This window comes from Habropoda laboriosa, unplaced genomic scaffold (genome assembly GCF_001263275.1).
Source record: "Habropoda laboriosa isolate 0110345459 unplaced genomic scaffold, ASM126327v1 scaffold20, whole genome shotgun sequence".
Taxonomy (NCBI): domain Eukaryota; kingdom Metazoa; phylum Arthropoda; class Insecta; order Hymenoptera; family Apidae; genus Habropoda; species Habropoda laboriosa.
In genome coordinates, this window is record NW_017100143.1 from 240751 (window position 1) to 266549 (window position 25799).

General features: G+C 44.7%; 1 protein-coding gene across 1 annotated transcript in view; it reads right to left on the reverse strand.

Moving 5' to 3' along the window:
* LOC108573334 (uncharacterized protein CG43867) overlaps positions 1–25799 on the reverse strand; it is a 112868-nt gene that overhangs the window by 669 nt on the left and 86400 nt on the right. Inside the window, 17 exon segments of the mRNA XM_017935745.1 lie at positions 17–226; positions 307–436; positions 500–636; positions 711–950; positions 1034–1367; positions 1455–1747; positions 3654–3827; positions 3922–4311; positions 4396–4669; positions 4754–5045; positions 5128–5364; positions 5446–5620; positions 5784–6012; positions 6609–6811; positions 7064–7249; positions 7542–7709; positions 16086–16148. Coding sequence (XP_017791234.1) covers positions 17–226; positions 307–436; positions 500–636; positions 711–950; positions 1034–1367; positions 1455–1747; positions 3654–3827; positions 3922–4311; positions 4396–4669; positions 4754–5045; positions 5128–5364; positions 5446–5620; positions 5784–6012; positions 6609–6811; positions 7064–7249; positions 7542–7709; positions 16086–16148 — 3735 coding nt within the window.

Below are 25799 nucleotides of genomic sequence, written 5' to 3' on the forward strand. Positions count from 1 at the left end.
TTGCTCCAAGATATACCTTAGGTTTCGATAGTGCAAACAAAAGCTTTTGTTCACCGCCGCCTTCGTCGGGGCAAGCGACCAACATAAAATCATCCAAGCATCCTCCAAACGTAACTATGTTCGCGTAATTATAACGACACATTACTGCCATCGTTTGTAGCTCTAGCAACGTTACACTGTCCTCGGAAACTGCTATCCATACGGTTACAGGTTCAGTTTGTTTCAACTGTGAATAAAATGAAATAAAATGTCTTTCAGCAATTTTTAGTTTTATTTTCCCACCTGTAAAAATCTTCCACAGCTTACCTTCGCTTGGTAAAGTGTAGCTCCGAAGAAAGGCCACTTTCTGGTGCAGGTCAGGTATATGCGAACACAGTCTAGTGCGCTGCGACCTTTTAACGCGATCCATTTTTCTTGCAGTTTCTCTTGCAGTTCCCTGAAATGAGAAATCGACATTTTAAAACATTACTTACGTTCTTTTAATTTCTCTAATACGTACCTCAATTGTTCGGCAGTGATGTTCGTTCTATATCGTCCAGGATAAAATTTATCCAAGGCCTGGAGCACCAGATGATGCGGATTGCTTCCTGGACCGCTTCCTCGGGCTTTATCATTATTATATTCTCCAAAATCAATCTACAATAGTAAATCGTCACGTACAAGTTCTTTTGATTAAACATTTTATTATTAATTTTACTAAGTACACCTACCTGTGCCATTAACGACGCAAGTTCAAACGCAAGCTCCCGATTTACCGGAAATTTCCCTTGCACAACCTGTTGATTAATCTGATAACATAAAAGAAGCCTCTCCCTGTCGGTTTCCATCTTAGCCGCTTGTCGCCAATAGCATCGTGATTTGTACGTTAATTGTATCACTCTGGTATTCTCGAATTTCCCCGAACCCTTCTCTCTCAATGCTGTTTCCCATTTGGAGATTATATCGCAGAGCTGAAACGAACAAACATCAACGTATCTAAATATCTCTTCAATCTTTATCTATCGATATCGTCAAATTTCTCTGGATAATATACTTTTGCCTGGAGATCAATGAAATGTTCAAGTTCCTTCTCGATAGGGTCGTCGCTGAACAATGTGAAGCCAGATTGGTGAACGTCTCGACAACCGATTTCCTGGTTCAAGGTATTCAGAAACTCCTCTATCGTTGTACTGCCGTCGAAGCTTACAACTTGATACGTGCCGTTCAAGAAGTGAACCGGTATCGCGTGTGGCAGAGAATGGTGGTAAGGATTTTTCATCAATATCGACAGAACTTCCATTCTCGAGGGTTTCACCTCCCTTCCGCCGTTCTGCAGCGTTCTTTCTAACGCTCGTTCGCAATAGGCTGCGTATTTGCCGCATTCCGTTCTAAAATGCAAAATGTTCAAATATTGAAAACATTGTCAAATGTCTAAATACTCGCATAATGAAATATATTCGTGGAGGCATACTCACTTAGTGTCCGCGTTTCTTTGCAAGTGTAACTTCAGGTACCAGAGTAGCCGATTGTTCCTCGGTAGGAATAGAGAAACAGCGAGCGCGAGCAGCTGCCATCCCTGGATAAGAACGTACTGGGCGGGATTAGTTTTGCAGTCCAGAATCGTAGAGGTCGAGTGGCCCTGCATGAGCGGAGGACTGTGAGAAGTGGAGGCCGTCGATTGTGCGTCCGCATTTTCACCGCTGCCATTTGCCGCGGGACTTTGCGTATCGCAGGTGAACAGCGATTGCGTGGCGCAGAGGAGGAGCTGCTGCAATGGTATGCTGGCATACTACTATATCCCTGGACTGAACCAGACCTAATCTACTACTTTTTTCTTTTTTTCATTTTTTTTATTCATCGATTCATTTATTATCATTATTTTTTTTTTCAATAAATCGCGTTCCACTGTTCTCGTTTAATCATCACTTTTATATATTCTTCTTTTTTTTTTTATTATCATTTAATTTGAACGATCAAGGGAAGATATATATTAAAGATCTTTGGACCTTTACAGGTCGTCGACTTTAATTTACAAGTTATTCGTTTTAGATTGTACAAGGAATATGTTGTTGCTTTTTTTAAAAAGGGAAACTTTGAATGTTTTCAGATGTGATGGTAACACTCTAGATTCGTTACACGTCATACTATAATGCCTGTTAGTATGTAAAGCAATCGAAATCGGACTGATTAACGCATAACTCTATGTGTGTTAATCACATAAAACGCATGGACCGTAAAAAAAGTCGAATGAATTAAGAGAAATGTGGATGAGAGAAGCGCTTTTGTACTTGTCTTTTTTTTTTTTCTTTTTTCTTTGGGCCATGTGAGTCTACCTTACAGCTCGAAAGCATTTTTCTCTCGTCCGTCTGTCACGAACGAATCGATCACATGATTTTTCCTCGATATTTCTCCATGTATATAATACGTATACGTAACTTTCGAAATTCTCGATCTTTCATAAGACAGACGTTCGAACCTGTAAGGAGCTTCTACCTGTTTCTTCGTCTTCTTCTTTTTTTTTTTATCTTTGATCACTTTTGTTTTTTTTTTTTTCTTAAGTAACCGTCTATGACCGGATAAGACTAATTTTTCTAAGCAGCATTCAAAAAACAGAGAATATATTGTAATGAGCTATCGAGCAAAAAAACGTACGGAAACAGAAACAAAAAACCAATCTAGTAAAAAGATGTTTTTCTGTGTGTGGTTTCTTATGTACACCAACATACCATTCTGCAAGTGTGTGTGCCGCAGAACGTATTTTGACAAGTCGCGAGGAACATCTCGTAATGGTATCTTTTTCTCATTTCAATGAATCAGACGATCGATCGATAATAATGCATCGGTGATGAAGTATGATCGATGAAAGGTAAATTACAAAAGAGACAGTACAGATTGATAGTGCATTAGTATCTAACTGATTCTTCGTGATGAGAGGAAGTATGAATTGTCGAAATATGTTCGGCTCACATGATCAGGGCATCAGGGTACAGGTGATTCAGGTATCATGTATAAATATCAAAAAGTACACAATAAAAATAAAACAAACTTAACACGATGACGTTCTTACATATATATATATATATGAATATATGATTTAGAGTAGCCTAGGAAGAGCACACGTAAAGCAGCAAATGAAAATGAAATGTGAATGAATGTTAAAACTAAAATCTTTCTTTTTTTTTTCTTGTTAAAGACTTCGTCAAGTATTATTGTACATATGCATATATATAATATACTTTTCAAATAAACGACAGCTTGTTGCGTATTAATTATTAGTTAGTTACCTTACGAAAGAAAAAAAAAAATGAGGGAAAAAACAACTAAAACAGTTCACCGCTACTTCGACGAGATTATTTCGTATAATACTTGACTAAGCGTACCCGATGTACCATTTCTTGAACGTACAAAAGCAATGTATACACCGCCGAAATCTATTTCATTTTCTTTGTTTTTAAACACTCTTTTCAAGTGTATCATCGTATTACGCTTTAAACCCATTGACTTGTTAAATAATATATGTACGTTAGTCAATAGGTCAAGCATATAATCAAGAATCACGCGACGTAACGTGTCAGCTGTAAAAATGGTACAGGGTTCAGAGTGTTTGTTAAACAATAAGCAGGACTTACAACGCGCGCAGTACCCAGCGACACAAGTCTGGCGGCCTTTTTTACCTGTACGCCCAAACGGTGTTGAGTGTGACGACTTGTCTGCTTTACCAGTGCACATATGAATTCAGATTGCAGTTCAGGCTGGTCTAGGCATTGTTGCAACGCGTTTTGCGCTAATACCACATGGTAGTCTATGCCTGCTTGCTCCACTGCCACCGACATGAACAACTGACAAGCCTGTGCAGAGAAAAAAATATCGTTTCTATGAGAATCTCTTTAACGATACTTTTTTGTTTGTTTTAAAGCACATGTTTGTCATTTTAATGTTAACCTTGAAGAGCTTGATGGCCTCTGACTGCAAGGCTTCGGATGTCAAGCTGGTCAGTGGGCTAGTGATGCTTTCTTTCGTGTGGAGTAAGAGAGGGTGTCTCCAGAGGACGCAGCTAGGATCCCCGTCGGTTTCCATCAATCTTTGCACCAGCTGCTCGTACTGAGTTCCCGCGCTAGGCCCGCCTCCGGAAACCACCGTTAAATGGTACAACCAATTGTCTTTGTCCTGCTTGTGAGGCATTAACAAGTACGTAGGACCTTGGTGAGTAGGAAATATGCCAATCGTTCGCTCGTGAGGACACTCTGCGTCTCTCTCTTCGCTGTCGCTGTCGGATACGTGCTCGACCTCTTCTACTCTGGCGTCTCTCATATTTATTTGTCCAATAGGATTCTGAAAATTGTGACAATAAGTTTAATAACGTTTCTATTACTCCTGGGTTGTTCTAACGAAGTATTAAAACGTTTGAAGACTTACTGTATCGTTAGGGCACTTAAAGTAAAGGAACATTTTTCCGATGAGGACGCACCAGCACTTTTTAGCGTGCCCGTTCTTCACCTTCGTCAACCATCCTTGTATCGTAGGCTTGTTATCCTCTTTGCTGAGCAAAAGTTTCGTCGCGTTCCGCCTTTGTACATTCTGCAGAACCCTTATCCATTCTTCCATCGTCGCGATACAGTCTGCTGTTAGATAATACGTTTTCTTTCCTGTTGCTATTTCGAACGTGGCAGCTCCTTCTGCCCTGTTTATCCTATTAAAAAGAAAGTCTCGTCATTTATCCATTCTGTATCTTGAATTCTGAAGACAAAAATAGAATATATCATTGAACAATTACCTGCATACTTCGTCCAATACAATTTGGCCTTGAGGTTTTCTGTTCACGTCGTTCTGACTCTTCCAATACGTAAGCACTCCGTTTTTCAACACGAACCATCTCTTCCTCCACGTTTTCAACTTGCCACCGAGTTTCGCCAGGTGGCCAGTCTTCTCCAGAGACTCTTGCCGCTTTGGACTCTCGCCAGAGACGCGCATCAGCAGGCTGGGCATACTAGATTCGAGGGAAGTGGAGCTAAGAGCATCGGGAGGTATCGCGTAGTCTTCCGACAGACCAGATTCCAGAGAGGTATCTGCAAACGATGCAATCTTCAAGTTATCGCGTGTACGATTATCAACGTGTTAACGAGTTCTAACAACGTGTTAAATACCCACCACGTTTCACACTTTTACTAGGAGAACCACTGGAGCTTCTTTTCGCGGGACTAAGGCTGCTGGTGGTTTTCACACTTTTCGAAGGGCTGCTTCCGCTTCCAAGCGAAGAGTCCGTGTTGTCCGAAGAACTATTGGTAATTCTGGTGTTGGTTTCCGTTTGATTAGGGTGTTCCTCGCCGTCGGAACTGTCGTCGGAACTGTCTCCGAAGGGCATAGACCTAATTTGACTGGCTCGTCCTACGAGAAGTAAGAGGAATTGTAAGAAGAGTGTTTCTTTCAAGTGAAACATTCCTCGAGAAGAATGTAGAGGAGGCTTACCCTTGACAGTTGCGTAAACTGGAACCGAAATATCGCAATAGCCTTGGGAGTTGTGCGCAGTCAAGTTGTGTCCTGTCGCCTGGGAATGTTTCGACGAGCTGGTCGTGTTGGTCATTGTGGAGGGCGCGGATTCCTCGTTCGTCGGTGGACCGATGCCAAGCCCGCCGTCAGCCACCTATGGGATTGGCAAATGCGTTTGTTTCGTTACAAATTGCAACAACTTGGCCAGTATGCACTTCATTATACACTTCATTCATTCTCTTCTCTCAGGAACTTGTTCTACTTTACTGATCCAGAGACATCTTCCATCGACGATAAAAGGTTCGAAGAATCTCTACCTGATATATCTTCGCCTCCCAACTGGGAAATCGGTGCAACGGCGGAGTGGGTGGTCGAGGACCCTGTGCATTCTGAGTCCAATTCATCCCCTCTCTGCTTGGCGTATAAATCTCCGCGTAATCGTGAACAGCTTCGGAACTTCCGCTGTCTCTGCTGGTCTCCGAGACTCCGGGTATGTTTGGCAACATCACCAGATAAAACACGGAACTAATTCAGCCAGCTAGCGCACTTCAATCGTCTCAACGAATATACAGGATGTTTCACAATGTACGATCAGATATGTTTAGAGATATTCAATTTTCCATTTTGCGGGTATCAACACCTCTGAACGATACATCTTCACACGTGTACAAACTGAAAAATTGAACAGCTCGTGAAACTAATACAGCATACTTATTTGATTTAGATCAAACAGTTTCCAGAATCGTCCTGCATGTCCGTCAGGCAAAAACAGCTTTGTAACAATCATGTTCAGGTGGCAGTATGGAAAGGAATAAAACGAAAATAACGATCAGCTAGACTCGAGAGAATCGTGAGGAAACGGTACACGGGTCGACAGATCCCCGCAGGAAGTCTCAGGACGTTACAGGGTACCACAGTTTCGAGAGTCGGGCGCCGCTATCACGTCGTGAGTCCTCCCAAGGAGAATCATATAACAATTATACAAACAGACGACGCGCTAGCAACAAGCGTAGATGAAAGCGACCATTGCGTAAAAAAGAAGCGAGAGAATAATATATATACGGTGTGTGAAAAAACGTGTGTAACGTAGGCACGAAGCGTCGACACTCGAGGTAGGTACGTTTCTCGCAACGAGATTCTACCTTGAGTCCATATTGGTGGTGGTGATCCCTCGTTGGATCGTCCCACAAGCGGACAGGTGTCTTCGATGCTTGGTACCCGCTTGCGGTTCCGCTACGGCGCTTTGCACACTTTCCGGTACCGCCTGCGGCGTTCCCTCCAAGCTCTCCGACCGTCTGCGCAATGTGGGATCCACTTCCAACGACAGGGAAGCCCTCGTGGGTGCCTGCAATGTGTCAATTAATAGCCTTCACTGCTACTTTTTTCAATACTCTTCTATATCAATATTTTTCCATTTTTTTCTTTGTTTGTCTTCTCTGAATCACTCAGTTGCAAGATTAATACAACATATATTTTTACTCGATGACACTTCATTTCTACAGTAATTTAATCTTTTTTTACCGAGTTACTAGGTTTCAGGATTAATTCAATATTCTTTTTTCCGAGAGTAGTAATCTAATACGCGAGTGAGACTCACAGGTGGTTTGAGGCCAATGTTGGTAATATGGTTCCTCAGCAACTCCAGCTGCTGATTGCACTTGTTATTCTGTTCTCTCAGGTGCTGGTTCTGTTGCTCCAGCTCCCTCAGCTTATTCGTCACCCATTCCTTTATCCTCGCGGCCTTCGCCTCGACCTGCCTAGCGTCTTGAAGCCGCAACTGTCTCTGCAAGCGAGTTAATAATCGTCATCTTCGTATCTATAGCCACCGTCTGATACGGTGAATCGTTTTATCGCGGATTCAACGATGTGACGTGATAAATATCGCGGCGCGTTCTTCATTCTACGACGTCGTTTTACGCTCGGTAAGTGTTAGGATCCGGTTCTTTCGAGGAGAATTCGCAGAGCGTACGACGTTACTGGGAATTTCAGATGCTTTCGTACCAATCAGAAAATGATTCAGATACACTTTTCTCAGCCGGGGAGGGGAGAATATTTATCGGAGTTATGTCTGTCACCTGTTCCTCGACCTGTGTCTCTAGCTTCGAGATGCAAGCGCAGTGGACATCGTCGACCTTCTCATTCTGCGTACCGGAAGTCGACGGCAGCGAATGCGGTGGAGAACCAACGCCGGATGTGCTCAAGCAGTATTCACCCTTCACTAGCCGCTCCTCCATCATCCGTACCTGAAAGAAAAATCCAACGAAATTCTCACAATCGTCCTTTCGCAAATTCCCAAAAAATTCCTACGATCGAATGCATCGAAAACAAATCCTCACGAGTAACACCGTTTCTCGAAATACGACAATATTTGCACCGATCGACAACCATCGTTGTTTTCATGCACCCTTGGAACACACTCTATAGTGTCCTCTCCACTCACGCTCGTTTCCCATGGAACCGCCTCGGACAGCCCACTTTCCGCTCGAAAACTGGAACTTCGTTGAGAATTTCCAACGGAAAATGGTCACGCGAGCATGCCACATTTCCGCTGCGATCGAAGAAGCATGGTAAAGCCAGAGACGCGTGGCCGTGGGATCGTCGAGTAAACAGCAATGACAAAGCAGAGGAAGAAGGGAGCCGATGGAGAAGGAGACGGAGATACAGGGTGAAATATACGTGCAGAGAGAGGGAGAGAGAGAGAGAGAAGTGGATGGTGAACGATCGGTTTCGCGTTGCGTGCAGACCTCGTGCACCCCTTTTCTGGCACACGGGTGGCTCGTTTCAGCAGCAGCTGTCAAAAATCGATATCGCGTTCACGCAGCACCGAGGATACGTAAGCGCTTGCACAGTGAGCGCGTCCACTAAGGCGGCATAAGGGGCCAAAGAGGGAGGAGACGTATGGAGAAAATCAATACGCCAACGGGGAAATCCTCTGGCCGAATGTTTTCCTCCTGGCGCCCGCGTGCGTGTGCATGTGCTCTCCGCGAGGGCATATCGATCACCCTGTCGCGTTTTCACGTTCATTGTCGTCCTTTCCCCACGAGTCAAGGACCTCGTCGTCTCGTATAACCTATCTTTTCAAACGTTTTCGTTCGATTCTTCTGCGAAGGATGCGGCGATCTGTCCACGTCATTGTTCGAACTTTTGGGATCGTCGCGAGTTGCGAGTTGCACGAGAGATTTGAGAAAGAAGTTAGTTTTTTTACTCTGCGACGTCAATTCGAGAATTTTTGTGCTAATTTCAAATTTATAAAGAGCTAGCGGCAGATTTGATGTTAGTGAAAATTAGCAAGTGGTCTTCAACTTCTTCTTTTTCTTTAGAAGGTTGAATTATTTCAGAATTGAGAACAGCATGGTGTACCTTCCCTCTTTTCACCCACAAGATTATTTGCAAATTTGTTCATTAATATACGAGTCGATTCGCAAGGTTCGCTCCTCTCGTCTCCTCCACAAAAGAATCACCGGAGGGGTAGTTCGAAAAGCACAAGATATTCCACGCGATGAGTAACAAAACTTGGACGGAGCCAGAGCAGTATTAATAGCACCGTCACTCCACCGAATTGTCTTTCCAGATACTCGAATATTCTTCGCGCTTCGACCGCGGTGTAACAGCTTCGCTATGTTAAACCACGTGCCACAATCCACACGCACGCACCTCACGCTACCTCCCGAGATCCCTCACAGGTCGATCAAATCTTCTGTTAAAGATAAACACCGTGGAAAAGAGTATTCCTTACCGAGGAAGCTAAGAGTGGCCATGATAGCCGATGATCGTGGGCTAATCAGAGCAGCCAAGGACCCTTTCTCTCCCGATCCCCTTTGTTCCAACTCTCGAGGGTTCTCCGCTGCTTGATCCTCGAGGACACTCCCACGAACACAGTATCAGCTTAGCAGAATATATATTTTGCCCCCGTGATATTCTGCAGGCTGTCGTATAGGTGTGCGAGGACGCAGTGAAAGAGGAAAGAAGGGGTGCAGCAGCCACGCTGTGACGATGATCGAACTGTACTGAACGAAACCGATGCACGTAAACTGTTGGGGCCTCCGTTGAGGCCGATGAGTCACGTTGGCTTGCGGCCAATGGCAGAATTCGTAGAGGTCCTCGTGTACAAGCCAGCCACCCCTGATAGTTGACGATGGACAGCTCCTTCGAAGATCCACACACGCGCGCACGCAGAGTGACGACACGGAGATAGAGGACTCGAGAGGGAGAGATTAAAAATGAAGAGAGAAGAGTAAGAGTGAAAATTGAAAGATATTTGGAAAGGTTTGGTGGAACTTCCTACTGAAGATTTATCGATCTGTTCCACGCTGGTATCTCGCAGACCTGCGCTCGTCGCCGCCACGCGACACGTTCTGCGATGAACGATGGCTCATGGGATGTCTCGCAGCGATGCTGATTGCTGCGATGGTAGGGATGAGCTGAGGATTGCTGGGTGTGGGACGTGATTCGGTGTTGAGGGAAGGAATCAGAGTTTCGCGATTTCGAACTAGAGTCGAGTCGATCGAGGGATTGCTCCAATTTTCAGAGTCCTCATTTTTGGAAGAAATTTCGAGGGATTTTACAATGTGAGGAAATTCAAAATTAGGAGAATTGTACGATGCGAGGAAATTTAAATTAGAAGAATTGCACATTTTTTCTGGTCTAAGGGAGAAATAGAAATTAGGAGTGCACATCCTTGCTGAGGATAATATTCGAGTCGATCGAGGAACAACTGAATTTTCAAAGTTATTTTCGGAAGAAATTATGGATGTTAATTAAACGTTAAGCAAGTGTAACGGTGTTAATGATTGCAGAGGATGCCGAGGAATTTTTGGACGTTCGAAGGGAGGAGGAATTAAGCCAGTTCTTTAGCGAGATTGTATGTTTTTTCTGATGTTAGCTGGTTCATTGGATTCCAGAGGGCAGACAGAGAGGAGAAGAGAGACTTGGCAGCCGAGTCGGGGCTGTTTAATTCCGAGACAACGACCGGGACGGCGAGTTCATCATTCGATCGAACGACTTCTGCGGACGTCTCAGTCCTATCCGAAGATTTATCGATTCGCCATGCGTCCACGGAGGCGCAGGCTTGAAAGCGAAATGGTGCAAAACTAGAAATAGCTTCAACCATGGAATAATCGAATCTACGGTGTCAATGAACAATTCTACAACGTAGCACAGACTTTCATAAGTATCTCAGAATTTTTTCCGATTTTTTCAATGCTTGGAACAGTAAAAAAAATGATAAAACACAGACCCCAGATTAAGTAACATTCTCGCAAAAATATCTCTTGCAATCTCTCTTAAACATAACCCCAGTTTGCCTACGAAATGTTAAGTCAACTATAATTTATTCAATTAGTAACATTAGTCCCTTAAAATATCTCTTCCAATCTCTCTAAAAAATCACCCCAGTTTGCCTACACAGAGGTAATTAAATTGTAATTTATTCAATTGGTAACATTAGTCTCCTAAAATATTTCTTCCAATCTCTCCGAGAAATACCCCAATTTGCCTTCCAAGTGTGAAAAAATATCTTTGCGTATACAGTGTTAATTCAACTATAATTTCTTCAATTAGTAACATTAATCTCTCCCAATCTCGCTGAAGAATAGCAGTTTGTTATCACGGTAGTTCTTTCCAAACATGAAACATCAAAGGCTGCGATGTACTAGCAAATGGTCGATCCAACCCCATAATATCCCATAACCCATATCCCGAGAATTACAAGCTTCCCAAAATACTTAACGAATCATGCGGCTACACGGCCCCGAAGCCCGGCTGAATGGCAAAGGGCCACTTTGTTTTTCCGTCGAATAGGGTCTGACAAAAAAAAAAGGGGGAGCAGAGAGGGGTTCGACAGGACGAGTATACGGAGGCTGGCCCCCTTATCTTTTCACGCTGGTCCGACGCACGTGCGCGTGCACGCGACAAAGCGGTATCACCTCACTCTCTCCTTCGCTATCGTCGAATCGCGCTTTTGGCTTCCCGCCAAAACCAGCCCCGTCAAAGTGTGCACCGTGTACACGCAGGAACATTCATTCAGCCGCCGCGATCGTTCCAGTCGGAGGGGAACTCTGTCGCGAAATAAAGAAAAAAGAGGAGAAGAGAAAGAAAGTAAAGAAAAGAAAAGAAAAGAGAGGAAAAAAAAAGGTACAGACGAGAGAGCACGGCTGCGGCTGGCTAAATGGATCAACGACCGGCGAACGCGTGAGAAACGCGTCGACGACTGAAGGGCTCGACATTGCACGCCTGTGTCGCGCACATTGCGCGAGTTCCACGTTAATGAGAGTTTGTTGCAACACGCTGCTGGCGGCAGGATTCGACGCGAAAATTTCCAAGTCTCGAGTCAATGTGAAATTTCAATAGTTACAGTGTTTCCAGGGAGAATTTTCGGAGGAGAGAGTAAAGAAAGTGGGTGGTCGTCTCTTCTATAGATATGTTGATATAAGAAGCCTCGATCTTACGGAGAAGCCTTTGGAGGCAGAATTTTAATATTAATCCTGGTGCGAATAATCCTCGCTGTAGATGGCAAATTTGCAGAGACAACTCTTGGAGGAGAGAGCAAACAGACCGTAGACTCAATTCTGAAGACATCTTCGTTAGAGGAACTGAAGTTTCACCGACAAGGAGATCTCGCCTGTTAATGAAACTTTGCCAGCGCGTACAATTGAGGAGACAGACGGCTAATTGTTTATACGATATGAATAACTAACATTGGTTACTATTTACGTACTAAATATAAAGAATGAAAAGAATAGCGTGATTGGAACTTGCAACCCTTGCATTTCCTGATAGTTTATATCTGCGAGTGCTTTATACTTTAGAATACAAGACGTAACTGATTTCAATCTCCTAAATAATTAGCTATTTGCCTGAAAAATACAGTACAGACATTTTTAGTCTGACGAATTCAACGAGCTAGCAAACTTTCGTGATAAATTTACTCTTCGCAAGATGTCTCTTTCGCCTAAGACGAGAATATTTATAACTGCAACGTGACCAAACGAAGCTTCTTCTGTCTCTCAACACAGCTACCGACAAAGAAAGTGGCATCGAAAGTAGGTACACCTACTCTAAAACCACTGTTTCAATTAAACCATCCAGTTTACCTGACGAAGATCCTCGAGATCCAAGGTATCGCAGTGCACGAAGGAGGTCAAAGTTTTTATTAAAAGACTGTAAAGAACAACGTGACGAGGGGAGTCTAGAGAATAATTGCAACAGTGGCAGAAAGAAAGAAAGGAGGAGTTGAAACGAGTACGGCGCCAGGGCTGCTTTGAAATATTTAAAGTCGCGCGGGCAACGAGCGCGATAGGAACGTCTGCGCGCACCTTTATTTTGTTTGCTGCGCGGGTGCGCACGGGAAACGAGGATTACTCATGAATTGGATGCACGCCAATTCTATACGCGACACGTCCCGTCAAAGCTGACTCGTTAAGTCGAGCCGCGTCCGTTAAGTCGCCCGTTCCTTCGTGTCGACGCACTCCTCGATCTCGTTCGGATCGACCACGATCGGAATAATCAACCGCGATGCCTTCCATTGAAGTACGATTCTTGAAAGAGTCGATTTAAACGCTCGCGCGTTTGCTAATCTGCCCTACGCTTCTGTTATGCTTGGAAAAATTGGGCGGAGAACGCGTTGGAAGTTTGATTAATAATTCTCCCCTCTCGAGAAACGAAGGTTCTTGGAGAATTGTAGGAAAAATTTCGGATCACTTTTTTTCACGAGAAGATTACTGCAAAATTTGGCAGTTTACAGTTTGCTGGAACGAGTGCTGATGCCAGCACAACTGGCGGTGGTTAAACCTACGTTCTACCCCCGCTATTCTTGCAGGCAGGAAAATTAGGTTAAACACCTTGCAACGAATAATTCCTCTCCCTCAAGCATTCAAATCGACCACACGCTCTATCGATTCTAAATAAAATACCTAAAAGATCTGCTTAATATTGTACACTTAAACGAGTAAGTAGAAGAAGAAGATAAAGATTCCACTCTAACTAATACAGCTACTAATTTCATAATTATTAATTTAGCTACAAACAAAATTCCCCCCCAAAAAGGGATCCAATAAAATCTTTCTCTTCTTCCTATTCATCCTCGAAGAACAAAATTTCTGCTCAAAAATAAGAGAAGAGGTCAAACACCCTCAGCCAAAAAACCTCCGAATTTCATCCCGAAAAATTGCATCGAACTCGGAGGAAAGAAGTACGAAGAAACGACGGTAAAAGTGCAAAATAGATAAGAAGATACTAGAATGGAGAACGACAGTGTCATCACTCTAGTCTACAGTTTTACCTTTCATCGGTTGTCACCTGCCTGGCTCCATAATTCTCAAGAACGCGGTGGTTCGTGGACGACGCTGTCCCTGTCGATCCTCCCCGCGTCGATCGTACGGGGATCGAGAGATACGGGACAGTTATCACCAGACGATCTCGTCGCGGATGCACGTGGTTCACGAACGGCCGACTTCTCCGGCGAATTTCGAGGTCATAACAAAACGACGGTCCTGCCGGCCGGTCGTACGGCCATATTGTCGCTCTTCTCTCTCTTTCTCTTTCTCTCCGTACCCCACATACCTTCTCTCTTCGTTCGTCTATCAGCCGGTCGTCTTTCTCGCGACGAACCAACGCGAAAATCAATGCGACGTAACATGCGCCCTGACAACCGGATCCTCACCGATTACCGACTGGACTTACATTCCCTCGTCTGCCTGTCTCTACTTAGAGGGTAAACGAGGGCTTTTCAATTTGGGAAAATGGGGCAAATTTGTTGGAGAACGCTCTGCTGACCCCTTCTCGTCACTGAATTGTTTTTTTAAGAGGTCGTCGCGTTTTTAGCGACACTAATTGAGATAACATAGGGTTAAAGTGGACGACAATTTTCTAGCGAGGTTTTTTTGAAAGTGGAAGTTTAGGATTCAGTCGGGGATTTTTTTTGGGTTTAAATAGAATTCTTTTCTATGGAGGAACCATGAGAATTTTGTCGAAGGTTTCAAGTGGAAGCTTGAAAGGGAAACTAGGGCAAGGACGCTTCTTTTCTGTGTCTCTGTGCACAAGGGAAATTAATATCAATTAACCGTTTCGCATCTGGAAAAATTTCTGCCCGGGTTACGAAAGGGTTAAAGGAGACAATTACCGACAGAAGCTTCATCGGTACGAGTTATCAGTCGAAGCTCACAAATTCGATTGCCTTCCGAATCCCGAAAATTCGATTGCCCACAGTTGGTACCTGCTGAGACGAGGTTCCGAGAAATTTCGGTACCAGTCGGTAAAGGCCAGGAAACGGGGTTGCAAGGTCGAGGGTGAAAATCGATGAGGAACTCGGTAGAAACGACAGTCTGCACACCCTCGAGTAACAGTTTCTCTGGTCGGTAACGCAGTATCGATATTCTCCTGCTGGAACTGTGATTGAAATAAAAAATTCTCCAGGTAACATTTCACGTGTCGTTCGATGAATGTTTTATCAGCGACGAAGGGATGAGATTCGACGACTTGTTTACGCCTACGGTAAAAGGGCAGAGAAGATCTCGCGGTGTTTATTAGCCTGGAATTCTCCCATTCGATGTTTCAGCTATTCTACTTCGTCTACTTATGCACAAAGTGCTAATTAACCTGGTTCGCTGAATTTAATGTTTCACGGTCCAATTGCAACTGGAAATTACAGGGTGGAAATCAGGGACGGAAAAAGGTCAAAGGGCGTGCATTGCTGCAATGCAACATTTCACTATGCCGGTCTATCGATTGCAGAAAACATTCCGTGCACCTTCTTACTTCTAATTGAAAAACAACCTCGAAGGTGTATATAGAAAGAAGCGAGGAATAAAACGAACAATAGCTTATCACTCTCTCTTACGATTCTCGCTGCGATTACATAATTTATCGTTGTAATACCGTGTCAACAGAAATACCTGTCCAACTAATGAGAATCATTTTACTCTTGACAAATTTCGTATCGATATTTATTAAAAAAAATTCTTCGTGCAGCTCGATATTAATACACAAAGCGGGGATTAAAAGGATATTAAAAGCGTCGTATTGAAAAAAGGATAAAAAACAGAAAGCAGAAAATGGAACGTCGAGGAGAGAACGAAGGTTGGCAATGGGGTTGAAACGAAGTGAACGTCGAATGGTGTGAAAAAAATCGTAACGTATTAGGATATAATTACATGTGTGAAAAGGTGTTTTAGAAATGGAGGACGATCGAATACGCGATAAAGAGGAGGGAATTGTCGTGGAACACCCGTTACATAGTAATCGTCGAGGCGAGTCATTAAAGCGGACGGAAGGTCTCGCTGGGAACGTCGTTACCACTCGGTAAATTAATTATTTATCCTTGATGTCTTGGGGGCCAGTTGGCCGAGCGTTAACCGACGACACTGGCGTCTCGTTAATTGCGTGGCAAGGTGGTAATCATTTACACCGAATCGATTGGACATCGACGGTTTCGATTTCTCTTCGACGCCCTCGAGCCGGTGCTTCGGCTCTGTTTACGAGCTCAAGGAAAAACGAGCGTTAACGAGTGTAGAATAATATTGGAAAGGATGACCGGGTGGGTATTTTCTCGCGATGAAAAACGTGCAGTAGGTGAGATTTCTCTGGTCGATGACGAAACTCAGGTGATTGTAATTTATTCTCACCTTGTCCTCCGCCTCGTCTGCTCGGCCCTCCGCTTCCAACACCCGCTGCTCGAGCTCCGAGAGCTGCAACAGAGAAAATTGGATCGGTTTAGTGGAGATTCCTGTAATTACATTTTATTCCATTTCGATTAGAATTCTCTGGTAAATTCGTTTGCTCCTATCGGTCTCGGAGAAAATAACCCGACTTACGGCACTCGTTCATCCCGTATCGCGACTATCTTCGCTATCTATGAATATTCAGATATTCAATTTGAATATTCGAATTTGAATTTTTAAATTTGAATATTCAAATTTCAACATTTAAATGCAAATAGGGAAATTCTAAAATTTAAACGTTCGAACTCTAAACCGGGAGATCTCGAGGCGAACTTCGTATCGCTCAGAGTCGCGACAGTTCCTAGGAGAAATCAATTTGCGGCGGAAAGCGCCGGTCGTTCTGGAGAGTATACCACGATCGTCGGAAATACGTCCGCGTCGATTTTCGAGCAGCGCGTATCAATCTTTGACGGATCAACCGGGGCTTCGAGGAGGCGCTCAAGTCCACCGGTATCCATTAAACTCTCGTCAAGCCTCGAAGCATCTGCTCGCTCGCTCGTCCACCGTCGTGGATTTAAGCAAGATCCACGAAAAGTTTTCCCACTTGGAAAGGAAAATTAGACGACCGAGGGATATATCGTCGACACGCTGCTGCTGACGTCGGATTATGAATATTTCAGTTTTGCCACGGAACATCGTAGGCGCGTGCACACGCGCTCATCGACATCCACGTCGACGGACGTGTTCATTGTTTGCGGACAATACATGGATCGAGTGTTACCTTATCGCCTCCGCGTTCCGCTTCGTGTGATATCGCGATGTTGGAACACGTTGTGTGTAGTCTAGTGGCTATTTGGGTGAATTTTTCAAAGGGGAAAGTGCTTCAGGAAACACTCGAGAATTTCCTACAATGCTCTTGAAATATTCCTTTAAAGATTGCTGACAATAAGTGAAAGTTCGAAATTTTAATCTCCGTTGCGATTTCAACGTTCCAATTCAAATTTTTCATTCGAATCGTCTCCAAGTTCGACCAATTCCCCGCTAAAACCACGTTCCACAGTCTTCCTTGAGCGACTTGAAGTCACCTTGCGAGTAAAACCCACTTCCACGGATCCCAGAAGACCCATTTCTCCTCCGAAAAATCCCCCGTTTCTCCTCTTCGTCACGGGACCACCTATACTCGCGGAAATAGCGGGGTAATTCATTCGATACGCGGTCGTGATTTAAGTCTCCTCGGAATTAGCAGGGTAGCCCATTAAAGCCAGGCAGCAGCAGCAGCAGCAGGTCCGTGGAATCAAGCTGGCTCGTTGACTCTTTCCACCGTTGGAGTCCCAGCTTAAAAGTATTCCGTGGTTGACCCCGGGGACAGTATGAATTGCTCTTAAAGCCGCGCCTCGACCCGTATATTAACCTCCGTTTTAATTAATCACCGGGTTGGTCGCGTCGAGAGAGCGAAACTTGAATGTCGGGCGAATTCGTGCCTCGCGTTTACGCACAACACCCCCGGAATTCCGTCCTTCAGTTCGACCACCACCGTCGTCACGTCTCTCCCTTCGTCTCCTTCACTGGTATTCGTGAAAATTTATTCCACGGCGGAACTGTTTATGCAATAAGGGCCTGGGCGCCGATCAAATAACCGGAGCATTTATCGTCACCCTCCCAACACTCTGCAACACCATCGCCCTTAACGAGAGAACGATTCATCGTTGCTGGTAATTGACGCGGTGAAACGCGCGAAACCATCTGCTGTTCGGCTCACGCCATTCTGACGGCATGGCGTGTGCTATCGCAATTGAAAAATTACTGTAATTTAAGTGGAAGTACGTAGGATTTGTCGGCGAAGGGTGCTTCCCATTGTTTCTGTCCTTTTTTTCCAAGGAGTACGGGGTACGGTAAGTGGTTCCAAGTAAAATACGGCTACAGTCGTTGTAGATAAGTAGCTGTATCAGTTGGAAGAGCTTCAGCAGTGAAGTAGAAAGGATAAGTACGTTAACCCTTCCGCTGTGACAATCGCAACGTTTAAATATTACTTTCTCTGCTATCGGCGCCTACAGGCGCTTTGAAAATTTCTTCGCACTGTGGTATTCAAGCCTTTTGGCGCACTTCCATATTAATTCAAGCCTTAATTTTACCCTCCGCACTCTTCCACGTTGATTCGATAAAAGAAATTTTAAAACGATACTGGTAAAAAAGAAAATTTTGTGGAATACCTGAATCTGGATTAAGGGTTAAGAAAGGGTTAAGGGTGAAAGTGTGCCAAAAGCAGAATTTTCAACAAACACCTTGCAACACTGTTACAAACAACGAACCTTTTTATCCCAAATGCCTACAAAGTGTACACAAACGATAGAACCACCGCAAGTAGCAACCGATACACTTCTCCACCGAGCCAGAGTTCAAGCAACAGCTTGAAAAAGGCAGGCAAATCGATGAGAACAAAGGGTAACGAAAGTCCTCCAATTATTCCACGCAATTTTCCCGTCGATAAGCAGCAGCAAGCAGCAGCAGCGTGTTCCAATCACCGTGATGAAAAGGGAGAGAGCCTCGGCTGGATTCTCGCGCAAACAACCGCAAACACAGAAGAGCCTGTCGGGTTGGCTGTGTGGCAAAAGGGCGTCGAACGAGACGTTCGTTCGATCCGGGCGCCAGTTCCACCGCGTTAGGGTCTGCACACGTGAGAATTCCATCCCTAGCTTCCGACCATGGAAGTTGAAGGAAAGAAGCTGAACAGGCAGAGAGCGTTACGCGGGAGGAGGAAGAGAGAGAGGATCTCATCAGAAGGGTGCAGTTAGTAGCATCTGGCGTTGAGAGGGAGCGAAAAAAACGGGGGAGAGAAGCGAAGGAGGTATATGAAAGGAGGCGGGTGGAAGAAAAGAGCGGCAGCCAGGCAGGGAAGGTAGGGTGGTATCGGTAGAAACGCGGAAACGTTGCACGAAACGGCGGGGTAGGCGCGGATTTCCTCGAGTCGCGCGGCTCGACTCGAGAAGAAAGACCGCCTCGACGAAGGGTGAGGACGGTACATTAGCCGCAAACGGGATACCCGGAGGATCTCTCAAACTGTCGTCACCGCTTAAGCTCTCCTCCTTCTCCTCCTCCTCCTTCTTCTTCTTCTTCTTCTTTATTTTTCCCCTCTTTCTTTCTATCTCTCTATCTTCCTCCTTTTCTGTACGAGATTCGGCAACGAGGACACCACCGGCAATAAGGGCTTATGAAAATCGCGGCGATGGTTCCAAGACGGTGGGGAGAGAAGAGAAGAGTTTCGTCCCGTGAATACGCTCGACACCATGAATAGCTAACCGTTAGAACGGAGAGGAGTCCTCGTGAATCTTTCAGCGAACGACGAGCTTGGTCGCGTAAGATCAAACGGCTCGGACCTGGCAACTCTGATACCTGTGTTCCTTGGGAAACTGACGAATTCTCGGCGAGATTTAAAGTAGACGGCCTCAGATTCCTTCTGCTTCGGAATGTTTTCGGAGATTCTGATTAGGGTATCGATTAGTTTGTAAATGAGGAATTCTTGGGAGAGACGATCGTCGTGTCGTGGAAGCATTTGTTTGCATAAAGTGAAAAGAAACAGTCTGGTAAGTTTATTCAAAGAACAGCGGTTCAACTTGTAATTCCACATTCAGGAAACGCGTAGTACGTTTCAGTGGAGAATAACAGGACGATGCATGTGTATGAGGAGGCGAGAGTCGATCGTTATCGAGCCGTTACGCGGCTAGAGGGAAACGCATTCGTTACCGGTGCGTACTTCAACGATGAAAGTGAACAGGTAGAGTGAACGTAGGGAGAAATTCAGGCGGGAAAGAAGGAAGTCGAATGAAAATGTCTCTGTGAGAGCACTGTGCTAGCGATCGGAACTCGAATAGAATTGCTCTCCAACGCTCGATACGTCTGAAAGGGCCCTTCGTGCATCGATTAATTAGAATTTAATCACTCTATTCCATTCTATTCTTTCGCAACTTCGAACTTTCTGCACCTGTCGAACCCTCTGACAGATCTTTTCAACGACGTTATTTCATTCTAAACTTGTAACAATTCTGAATTATGGCTGATAGAAGCCTGTGAACACTCATTTTTTGTATCACGATAATAAAAACGTTAGAAACAACGAATCTGACGACGAAAGCTTGATATCGTGACTGGATCAATGGTCGAAACGTCCCTCAGAAGGGAGAACCAGAGGAAGATGATTAAAAGGGGGCTCGATGACTACGCTGCGTCGATATGGCGTCATAAAAGCCCAATCCAACCTCTAATGAACGCAGTTTCGCGCCATGCGACAAGGGAAAAGTGGGCCAAACAGGGAGAAGAAAGCCAAAGGGACTCCGTAGGGCGAGAGAAAGCGAGGAAAAGGGTGGAGAGGCTAGCGGAAGAAGGCGAGAGCAGCCGAGTGAAACGATAACTTTCTCCCCAATCTCGGTTCTCGCGCGAATGGAAGAAGGGTGGAGAACAGAGAGGATTGGTTCGTTAATGTTATCGGTGGGTCGCGTGATGCGGAACATAAACCATCGTGTGCGCCTTCTTGAGTTTCGTTTCTCTTTGTGCCCGGACGAATTTATGGAGGGCCGATCCTGTGTCGCGTGACGCGAAAAAGAACCCGCGATACACCCGTTCCTCTTCCGTTTAATTCTACGTTTCCCTCGGAAAACCGTCACGCGAATCGTACGTTTCCTTCTTACGGAAGATTACAGTTTCGATACCGATACTCTTCGTCGGGGGTTCGCGTTTCGAATAATCCACCGTTTCTTTCTACTGAAGAGAATTCGAAGAGAAATTAAGTCTCTTTGGATTGTAATTAAAAACGAGTAAAAATTAATTCGGTGCCTTTTTTCACAATTATTGATAATTTTAATAAAGTCTTTCCTTCGTTTATTGGGCAACTGAAGAATTCTCTCGCTGAAAAAGTATGGCAATTTTGAGTCGATAAAGACTTTTTGAAAAGAAAGGCACGGAATTAATTTTACGCACCTGTTATAAAGAATTAGGAGGGAAAATGTGCTAAAATAATGGATTATAATTTATCGGACCATGTCTCTGTCCACACGTTCTCGGTGGTCCCCCTTTAGCTCGAGGAACGCGTCCATTTTTTATGAACAGGGTCTTTACGGAAGCACATTAGCACTTCATGAGCTTCGCCCCCTCCTAGGAAAGAGCTTTCCTTTCCACCGAAATCCCACCGCCTACGGATCACTCTCCCGTGCCTTGTATATTAATTATTTCGAGCGGAAAAGGGTACACAGGCCTGTGGTCCCTGTGGAGAAGAGGGACCGGCAAGAAAATTACGCGGACACGAAACGACGACACCTCACACCGTTGACCCAGTTTCTAGTCGTCTACCTCGCCGCGCCAGGCTCTCGATTTTATTAATTAATTCAATATGATTTATGAGGACGGCTCCACGTCTTATTCCCGGACCAGACTCTGGATTAACGAACGAGTCTGATCGTCGCACAGGCTCAGCTCGATGATTTATTTTTCGGAATATCGAGGAGGATCGTGTTAAGAGGATCGCATGAAATTCAATGGATTGATAATTGAAACGGAGGACCAGATTCTCTGACGAGAGACGGACGAGTGTTAATATTGCAGGAAATGGATAAACGGATCTCTGTATCGCGGATCAACGTCTGGAGAATTTTTTATGGCCAGTTATACACCTGAATTTCGAAAATCAATATTAATTATGCGAGTATTCCAAGAGTTTCCAAGATTCTAGCTTTTGAATATTAATTTCTGCGGGTAAAAATGGTCCAGGTGTAACTTATAGAGAGGATACTCCTCGTTACACTGTCTAGGCAGCGAAGCTGAAAGAAAGGCTAGGCGTTAAGGAAACAAGTTGCCACGGGTGTTTCACGGCTCGTGACCGAAAGGAGGAAATTGTCACTTTCGGCCATTTTGTCGCGCGCTGACTTGCCGCCGGATGGACTTTTCAAAGTTAAATCTAATTCAACTTCCAATCCCAACTTCCACAATTTTCCTTCAACGAGGAGAGACCAGCCAACTTTGCCCACGGTGTCAAGGAACTGCTACGAGAAGCAACAGAAAATTGCTTTAATCCTCTCACTCCCACTTTTTACACCTTTCGCAACTTTTACTTCCAACTGATCGATCTTCTCCCACGGAACGTATTATCGATGATAAAAAGATGCAACGTGGTGTCTATGTAATTTTCCCTCTCTCTCTTTCGGTCGAAGATTAAAAAGGTTTTTCTTTAATCCCTGTTTCATTGAAGCTACCTAAAAAGTGTCTTCAGGCGAGAGAGATGCTACCTGTTGTACCCTCTGCCCCGGGCGGAATTTCTTTCCCAGCTTCCGGTGCTATTATTACGGTTATTATCGTCGAAATTATCGCAATGAAAGCCACTTAGAAGCTCGACCTCGACCTTAACTACGTCTCAGGCGTCTGGCTCTTCCTATTAATTGTTCGTTTAAGAAACAGAGACGCGGAGGAACCGGAGGCGGATCACTTTCCACGCTGCTTTTTCGCCAATCTCACCTGCTAAGCGACGCGTTAGAAGCACCTTTTATCTCACCGTAGCAGATACGATTTTACTCTTGGACAAATGAGAAAAATTATTCCACCTCCGCCACCTCATTTTCACTCAACAATAATCGGAATTCTTCGCGTGACGGGGACAGGAGCAGCGAAAAAATTAATCACGGCTTGCAAAAAAAAAAAGAAATAAAAAGAGAATCTGAAAAAAAAGCAGAGGGCAGAGATCGACGTGAAACGAAGCGAATTCCGTAGGATCGTGCGCATTACTTATTCAAAGCAGAGGCCACGCCGTCTGAATTTTTCGCAGCATCCTGAATCGTAAAAATAGGCCGCGAAGTATAAGGTCAGATTTCTCTCTCTCTTCCTTTCTGATTTTCCAGCGCGAGAACAGAAACGCCTTCTATTTTTTTCTTTCCGTCGTTCTCCTATAAACGAGGGCGTGAAACTTGCTTCTTCTCTCTCTCTCTCTCTCACGCCCTCCGAGTGTTTCCCCGTTAAAATCGATAACTCGATTTTCCACGCGGAGGAGGATACGAGCATCGGTCGGTGGCGTTGGCGAATTAATTTCCGACGATGCAAATTTCATTAGCGGTCCACGGTTATATTCGCGGTCGGCGGACAATGTCGAAGAGGACCGCCATCGATGATATAATTCATCGCGCGCCTATTAGCGCCGCGGAACGATCAATTATTCGAGCCTAACGACCGATCGCGATTAACAGTCCGGTTCGACCTTTTTCCGCTCAGTCAGCCACGAAATATGTAACTCGATGGTTTAGCCCACGGATATTTCTGCTATTCCAAGTTTCACGCCTTTTGCTCCCGGTTAGAACGTCACGTTTGATCCTTTAATTGGAATATATCGGGTGTATTAGACGTTACGATGATTCGACGGATTAGGGAGATTTTACCTCGAGGTTGGTCATGAATAATTCGCGGTACCGCTCTTTCACTGTGCAAGATTGTGCAGTTAGAGCGTATGAAAATATGCAAGATACGTGAGAGTAACGTTACAAACTTGCTACAATACGACAACACTTGATTGGAGAATTTTTTAAGAGTTACTGCCTATTGTCGAAGAAGAGTCGAGCTACTGTAACACACCTTACGTCAAACTGCTTGAAAATTCTTCGGAAACACAATTAAAACCGACAAACCAGGTTGGAACTGAAGAAACGTTTACCAATCCAATTTCAAGCGTGACGTATCCCATCGTTTTATGCTAAATAGCCGAACACCACGGGATCCCTGGTAGGAAAGTCTCTGGAAGTGGGGGTGGAGGCTAAAAACTGGCCGGCAAAATAATTCGAGGGAAGTGTTCGGAAGCGGAATTGCGATGGGAATTGGGCACGTAGGCGCTGTGGAGAGAGGTGGGAAACGGGAACACGGTACGGCTGGCCCCTATTCGCGATGCAATAACAATAACGACGATCGTACTAACAATCGCCGAGGAGGACGAGGACGACGGCGTTACCGCGTCGATAATAAAGCCTGGTCCACGGGACAATCGAATCCACAGGAGTGAAGGAGCGAGGATACGACGATTCGATGCGACACACGCGTATACGGGAACCGTTTGTGATTTCGTTCTCGCGAGGAGGTTCTCGCGGCTCGTTTCGCCGTGCAACCCACGTCGATGGCTTTCTGGGTCTTTCTTGCACCTGACGGGGTTCTTGTAAAACTGGGCAAAATGGATTTTATCGAGGGGTATAGGGGGCGGTTTGTTCTGGTACTAATAGCGATGGCTGTTCAGCTTTCGAAAGGGTTTTGTACGTTTAAGTTGGTTGAAATTTGTCGTCGAGTGGAGGAGATTCGGCGTGTTCGATCTCTGTTTTAACGAGCGTTCGAATTTAAGTTCAAACCGAAGAATTCAGGTTTAAACGTTCAAACGTAAAAATTTGAATTCCAACTGAACTTTTCCCGTTGAACTTGGTCGATCGTTTTAAACATTTCCCTCCTTCCCCAGACATTAATTGGCCCCGTGTCCATCGCGCGACGCGCACGACAAATTTCCCCGTTTTACAATCGCGACAGGGTACCTACACGAAATTTTTTCAAAAGCTACAACGAAACAACGTAATTTCTACCCCCATCTTTTTTCGTCGAACACGCTTCGGTACACGCGCGACGCTTCCAAACAATACCCGGTGGGATTTAATTTTCATACGCGGGTATTGAAAGGGCAGGTTGGTCGGGCGGTCGTTTAATTTGCGCGACGAGCAACTCGATTTTTCGCGAGGCACTGAAAAACGCCCCCATGGAAAATGCATTATATTCGCTTTATTTATTGGCAGCGGTGCGGTTAGATCGATTTACTTTGCATATTGAAAAGGCTGTCCAGAGGGGGTGCAACCGACGCATTTTGTTTACTCGCTCTTGCTCTCTCCGGTCGCTCGTGTACAACACACGAGATCCATGAATCTTTGAAGAAACTAGGAAGGAAAGCGGTTCGATGGAATCCCCTGTTAAAAATACGAAATTTCGAGAGAAAAATTGGAAAAACTTCGTGGATGGAATCTCTGTTCGAAAGTAAAATATTGTTGGTGGAAATTGTACGATCCTTTCGGCTAAAAAGGAAAATCAAGGTATTTATTCTTGGTCTTGGAAGAATCGAATCGAAGGGAAAATAAAATCATACCTTCGTCCCAAGCTTTTCTACAATTTTCAATCCGAGAGTGGTTCCAGATTTGTTTTCAGTTTTCCGGGGAGGAAAATTCGTAGGAAAATAAACGCGATACCTTCCATGTACGACTGGGAACGCTTTATTTTCCATTTTCGCGCGCCTCGAAACCGCATGAACGTTGAACGTGCTTCAACAGCTGGTTTCCGGCATTCGTAACGTGATCGCGACTTCACAGAAAGCGGTTAACCGACCGAACAACGTATCCAATAGCTCAATTCGGCTTTATTTTATTATTTACATTCCTCGGTGCAATTTTACTTTCCCTTCGGACCCTCCCTTGTAAATTATTCCCTGAAAAAAAATTCCTAAAAAAGAAGCTAACATTCACTCTGAATTTTTGATCGAAAACACAACTTAATACGGTCGTATAGAGAGAAAGCAGTGATTCTGCAGGATGATTTAAGCCAGAAAATGAAATAACCACGGGAAAGCAAGCAGATCAAACTGAAACTCAGGGACCAGGAAGAAAGGAGCAAAGGATCCGTGCAAAAGGGCTG